The 6,949-nt window shown below is 49.7% G+C and overlaps 1 protein-coding gene across 1 annotated transcript in view; it reads left to right on the plus strand.

The window, feature by feature from the left end:
• Nucleotides 1-4,660: 4,660 nt before the first annotated feature.
• ESYT3 (extended synaptotagmin 3) overlaps nucleotides 4,661-6,949 on the plus strand; it is a 49,526-nt gene continuing 47,237 nt past the window's right edge. The window contains exon 1 of the mRNA XM_077756651.1: nucleotides 4,661-4,987. Coding sequence (XP_077612777.1) covers nucleotides 4,661-4,987 — 327 coding nt within the window. The remainder of the gene's footprint in view (nucleotides 4,988-6,949) is intronic.

Genomic DNA, 6,949 nt, shown 5'->3' on the forward strand with positions numbered 1-6,949 from the left:
TGGAGAAGGGGTGGGTGGAAAGAGTACTGGAGAAAGGGGTGAGGCAGGCTCCACAAACCTCAGCCCCTGGACCCATGTGAGGAGTTCTGGAACCACGTCTGTGGGAGAGGAGGCCACCGAGCCTGCCTGTGGTGAGCATCTGAGGGCGACCTGGCTGAGCCTTGAACAAAGTGGTCATCTCCTTGGCCATGCCCTCCATACCAGGTTGGAGGAGGGGGAGCAATTAGAGCCTGACCCTGTGAGATGGCAGCCATGGTCACGCTGAAGGCCCCGATGCATGTGCCTAGGACCTCCACTTTGACCCAGAACAGTGAAGACCCACAGGGCCCCCTTCTTCCCACTTAGGGAGTAAGAGCACGGGGAGAAGTGTGATGGCATTGGACACACAGGCACAGGCTGGGTGCATCAGTGGCAGACAGTGGTCCAATCATGGAGGACATCGTGGGGACATCTCCCACCCTCCTGCCCCCAAAATCTTCCTGCTGCCCCACCACCTTCACCACACACACACACAACTGCCACATCTTCTGCCACACTGTCAAGATGATATAAAATAATCATCATCAAAATAATTGACTTTTTAGGTACAGCCTCTGTACCTTCCTACCCCCAGCACCCCAAACAGTGCTCTATAAATATTGTCAAATTTTATTGGCATGTGTGGTTTTTCAGGCCTGGCTTGAAAAGATTCCAGGCTAAGCAACTATGGATTTACAGCTGTGTCTGTTGCTTTTTATCAGAAAATATGATTAAGGGCCATCCTGGTCTTGGCTCACACACATTCATATATTCATTCTTGTGTGTGTTCCTTCACAATCATTAAGCACCTACTGCTAGGTACTAAGCTTGGTAACCTTGTAAATTATTGAGACACACTAAGGGTACTGGTTAAACCCTTCATGTTGGATGCACGGGATTGCTAAGGTCCAGAGTGGGAAGGATATTTGCATATGGTTGTTTTGTGTTTTAAGTTGTTTCCAGCTTTATTAAGATATAATTGACATATCACACTGGGTGAGCTAAAGGTGTACAATGTAATGATTTGATACATTTATATATTGTGAAATGATTACCAAATAAGGTTAACACATTTATCACCTCACATAGTTACAATTTTGTGTGTGGGAGGGGTGAGAACTTTTAAGATCTACTATCTTAGCGACTTTCAAGTATAGATTAAGTATTTTCTTTTACGTAGGGTTCATTCCCAGCGCAGAGCCCAACACAGGGGCTTGAACTCATGACCCTGAGATCAAAACCTAAACTGAGATCAAGAGTTAGACACTTAACCAACTGAGCCATTCAGGCACCCCTAGAATACAGCATTTTAAACCACAGTCACCATAGTTGTACATTATATGCCCAGAAGTGTTTCTGTGTTTTCTCAATGATGATATACAAAGGAACACAAGCATACAGAAAAAAGAAAAAACAAAAAACCAAACCTCAACATTACTAATCATTAGAGAAATCCAAGTCAAAACCACAATGAGATATCCCCATGCCCATTAGATGATTACCATTAAAAATATATATAACAAATGTTGGTAGAGAAAGTGGAACCCTCACGCACTGCTGGTGGGGATGTAAAATGGTAAAACCTGTGGAAAACAGCATGGTGGTTTCTCAAAAAATTAAACGTACAATTAGCATATGATCCAGCAATTCCACTTCTAAATATTTTTAATGTTTATTTATTTTTGAGAGAGAGGGCGCATGCATGCAAACAGAGGAGGGGGCAGAGAGAGAGAGAGACAGAGGGTCCGATGATTCTGCCTGGGTTTTGTGATTATCAAACAGTGTGTAAAATGTCTTTTACTGACTATAGCAACTAAACTAGAGGGGTGCTCAGATGGCTCAGCTGGTTAAGTGTCTGACTTGATTTCAGCTCAGGTCTTAATCTCAGGTTCAGGGCACTGCCCTATATCCTTATCATACATTCTTAGTTCTTTAGCTTAAAAAACTTAAAGGGTTGTGAATTCAAGCCCTGCATTAGACTCTGCATTTGGCTTGAAGCCTACTTTAAAGAAAAAAAAGGTAAAGAAATAAAAAAATAGAGTAGAGTATGAAGAGAAATAATGGTTCAGGTCAAGAGAAGTAATGGTTCAGATGTTATAGGTACAGATTCAGCCTCAGGCTGGATATGAAGTTTTAGATGCCACATTCTTATATATTTAATTTATGATAGCAATTTAATGGCATTATAAATAAAGTTTAGAAAAGAAAATCAGCGGGGGTACCTGGGTGGCTCAGTTGGTTAAGCATTGGCTTAAGATGTCGGCTCAGGTCATGATTTCGCGGTTCATGAGTTCGAGCCCCACATCAGGCTCTGTGCTGACAGCCTGGAGCCTGAAGCCTGCTTTGGATTCTGTGTCTTCCTCTGTCTCTCTGCCCCTCCCCTGCTTGCACTCTGTCTCTGTCTCTCTCTCAAAAATAAACATTAAAAAGTTTTTTGAAAAGAAAATCAACCATAATGCCACTACCCTGACATTGGAGAAAATTCAGCAGGGCACCCTTCCAGGTAGAAGAAACAGCAAGTACAAAAGCCTTGAGGCATAGGTGAGCTTGGTGTGTTCAAGGAGCAGAAAAGACAGTGCGGCTGGGTAACAGTGTTGTGCGGGATGGTCCAAGCCTCATGCTGGACATCTTGTGGGTGTCCCTCCAGCTCACAAACCAGCAACCTTCCTTCGCCTGCTGATCCTCCTCTGAACACCCTACTTCCACAGCCCCTCTGCAAACACACTAACCCAGAAGAGGGACTTGAAGTAGGGCCCGGTGTGTGTGAAGAGGGGAAGGGATGATGAATACAGTTGGGTCCTCTCTCCAAGGCATTTGGATTTGGGATAGGATAAGGTTCAAGCAGTCTCTCTGGAAAGTTCCAGCACCCTGGAAGCTGTGGAAAAGGTGCTGTGGTCTCCATGTCAGCTGGAGTCAGAGGAGGCAGGTGGGTAGGGATAGCAGCAGGGATTCAGAGCTGAGTCAACAGTCAGCTTCTTAGTGCATCCATCCTGAAGGCCCCTCCCCTGGCAGGTTGGATTCCTGCCTCAGGTTCACAGAGCACTTCCTATATCCTATCACACATTCACAGTTCTTTAGCTTAAGCTGACTTGGGTCAATGAATAACAGAAGTGTTTTCAGAAAGAGTTCTGTGGTCAGCTAATTTGGGAAACTGAGTTAAAAACAAAAATTTAACAGCTTTTTATCTGTAGGAATTCTCAGAGCCTTTAGTAGGATTGTGTACATCCAAAAAAGGAACTCTCCAAAACAAACAAACAAAAACCCTCAAGCGAGCCGCATTTCCTACACTGATGTCCCAGGCTACCCTGGGAAATAGTGTAACAATGTTAAGCTGGGAGGTTTTCAGCTTCCATTTTGACTGAGTCCTGGCAGGCCAGGAAGGATAGAGAGCCCAGCTACTCTGGCCGACAGAAATATGTCTGTTACTGAAAACACTCATTGCAGTGAGTAATTTTATCCAGGAGAGAAGGACAGGGACAGAGGGAAAGAGAGTGTAGTTATCTTCTGGTTGTTGTCCATTGAGTCTAGGCTTTCAATGAAACTACTGAAAGCTCAGAATCATTCCAGTACATTTGTCACCTCCAAAATCACATTCCAGTAACGGATGTGTTCACACGTGCAAACTGCCGAAAATCGATGCCATCCACAAGACGATTTACTGTCTGAATGTGGAGACTGAGACTCCCCCGCTCACATAATTCAGAAAGGATTAGATAGAAACCATGGGCTTCACAACGACCCTCAATCACCCCAGAGCTTGCCTTTCATCTCCCTTGTGTCCACCTACCACTTGCTGTGCTGGGCACCCCAGAGACTAGCAGGACAGCCTGGTCACCGGAAACTCCTAGTCTGATGATGCAAGGAATTAAGGTCCAAACTGACACACACACACAAAGTGGGGAATAAGGGGCACAGGGCACTATGGGGGGGGGGGCAAAGTGGGTTCTTGGGCTTGGCTAGGTTGGGCTGGGGGCCAGGTCTAAGCTTTAGGGATGCCAGAGGAAGGGGCAGCCATGCCGGGCTCTAAGGGGCCAGATGGAGGCCTGAGTCAGACCCACTGTGGGGTGGAGAGGCCCGGCAAGCCGTGGAGGGCCTCGAACGCCCAGCTAACAGCCCTTACACGAGACTGCATATTACAGACGGGTGTAGGAAACAGGTTTTATGTGATGTTTACCCATGACAAGCCATTTGTCCACATGCCTCGGTGAGTCATAAACCGCCTCGGGCAGCACCTAGACCAACCAAGGCAGCTGCGCCCTTCGCTGACGCCTGCGCGGGACCTGGGTGTCGGAGCGCGTCCACGCCCGCCGGTTGCTCTTCGGCACCCCGCAGGCGCCCCGCCCACGGTCTGACCCCGCCCCCTTCCCTTGGGCCCGCCTCTGGGGGCGGAGACGTCGACAGCCGGGCCCCCAGCTGGGAGTGGAGCGCGGCGACCGCGCAGCGCATCTGCAGATCCCGCGCTCCAGCTCGCGGCCGCGAAGCCCCAGAGCAGAGTGTCCAGACCGCACCGGCGAGTCCCGCAGGGCAGGTGCGGGGCAGCGGCCGGGTCCTCGCGCTTGGAGGACCGATGTGCCCGGGTGTCAGGACGCGTGGACCTGAGCTCTGGTGAAGCTCTGGGAAAGTGTCACACAGCGGCGACGAGATGCAAGCGGAGGAGCCCGGCGCCCCTGGGGTCTCCGGTGCCCAGAGAAGCCAGCGCGCGCTCAGCCCCGAGCCGCGCCTGTCCAGCCAGCTGCTGCCTGAGCTGTACACCTTTGTGGCGCGAGTGCTGTTCTACCTGGCGCCCGTCTACCTTGCGGGCTACCTGGGGCTCAGCATAACCTGGCTGCTGCTCGGCGCTCTGCTATGGATGTGGTGGCGCAGGAACCGCCGCGGGAAGCTGGGGCGTCTGGCAGCCGCATTCGAATTCCTAGACAACGAACGCCAGTTCATTAGCCGCGAACTGCGGGGCCAGCACCTGCCGGCCTGGGTAAGCAGGAGGGCGGAGGTGGGAGATGAGGTGGGAGGTGGGGTGGATGCCTGTGGAGGTCCGCAAGGAATCTGCGGTCCGCGAGGGAGCTGGGGGCGGAGCTCCGCGATCCGAACACCTTGAGTCCCACCAAGCCTGGCTCACAGACCCCTCGCGGCGGCGGCCCTCAGCCTAATCCCCACCTCTGGCCGGGCAGCGTGGGCAACGGGGAACTGAGGTTTCACTTATGGGCTCAGAGCCTGGGAGAAAAGTCACGGGCGGGCCACACCCAGGAAAATGAAAAAACAAGGGCGTCTGGGACTTTGCAAAGTTACTCAGGATGGAAGCAGAAGGCATTTATTTCTTCCACCCACTTGTTAACTCAAAGAAAGAACGCAAGGCGGAAAATGGATCCGCCAATGCAGCAATGACAGAAACTGCGGCCTAGTTACCGCGGCAGAGGTCCGGACAGAGGGAGGGGGCCGAGCCAGAGATGGGATTGACGGGATGGGGTTGGAGGCTGGATCGCCAGCTTCTCTCCCTGCCTCCATCTGGTAGGGATGCTCAGACTTGCCCAGACACATGCACATATTCACACTCTACAACTACACACCCACCTCCTGGTATGGAACGGCCTGGACTACGGTTTCTCAAATGCTTATGATCCTGAGAATCACCTGGCCCACTTAAGAAAAACAAGTTCAGAGCCCCACCTGGCAACTACCAGATGGGACTAAGGCACCTGGGTGAATCTTGGGATCTGATGAGTTTGGGAAGTACCCGCAACAGAGGCGTTCGGTCTAAGGCTTGGTTTGTGGCAAACCTACCCCTCTGGGTGCTTCTCTGATTCTTCCAGATACACTCAGGTCCACAGGGGAGATGTCCAGAGGCCCTCAGACCCCTCTTTTCCTCTGGCCTGAAGCCTGTATTTTAAAATTCAGGCAGGCCATGACAGTAGCCTTCAAAGTGCTTCTTTCTATTAGAAAGATCTGTTTGTATTTATCTTTAAAACAAGAGAGAAATTAAGCCTTACTATATTAGTTTGCTAGGGTTGCTATAACAAAGTACCACAGACACAGAAACACACACACACCCAGACACACAAACAACAGAAATTCATCAAGATCAAATTGTCAGCAGGGTTTACTTTTTCTGAGGCTTCTCTTTGGCTTGTAGATGGCTGTCTACACCATGTCTTCATATGGTCTTCCCTCTGTATATATATGTGTACAAATTTCCTTTTTTTTAAAGTTTATTTTGAGAGAGACAGTGTACATGTGCAAGCGAGCAGGGGAGGGACAGAGAGAGGGGAGGGAGAGAATCCCAAGGAGGCTCCATGCTGTCAGCACAGAGCCTGATGGGGGCTCAAACTCATGAATTGTGAGATATGACCTGAACCAAAATCAAGAGTATCAAGAGTCAGACACTTAATCGACTGAGCCACACAGGTGCCCCCCAATTTCCTCCTCCTTTAAAGTCACCAGTCACATTGGCTTAGGGTCCACCCTAATGACCACATATAACTTAATCACCTATTTAAGGGCCCTCTTTCCAAAAACAGTCACATTCTGGGGTCCTGGTGGTTAGGACTTCAACATATGAGTTTGGGGGACTATGGTTCAGTTCATAACACTGATACTTAATATATGGATTGACAGTACCATTTTGTAAATTGGTTCACATATATTGAGAATGAGGGGGCCCAAACCTCCTGCTAAGGGTGCACAATAATCACAATGACAGCTTTCCTACAGTAGCAGCCATGGGAACAGTATTTGTGTCCTGTCTCCCAAACTTGATTATCCTGATTGTTCTTTGGGGGCTTGTGATCCTGAAAGATGTGGGCCGGGAAAGCAGGCCTAGACCTATCCACACTCCTGGATCATTGTTGAGGGAGTCCTGCATGCCTGTCTGACTTCTGTTGTGAGCCCATGATGGCTTTAGTCCATGGTGGGGGGGGGGGGGGGGCGGGGGGGGCCCCCC

This window comes from Crocuta crocuta, unplaced genomic scaffold (assembly GCF_008692635.1).
Source record: "Crocuta crocuta isolate KB4526 unplaced genomic scaffold, BGI_CrCroc_1.0 scaffold337, whole genome shotgun sequence".
NCBI classification, from domain to species: Eukaryota; Metazoa; Chordata; class Mammalia; order Carnivora; family Hyaenidae; genus Crocuta; species Crocuta crocuta.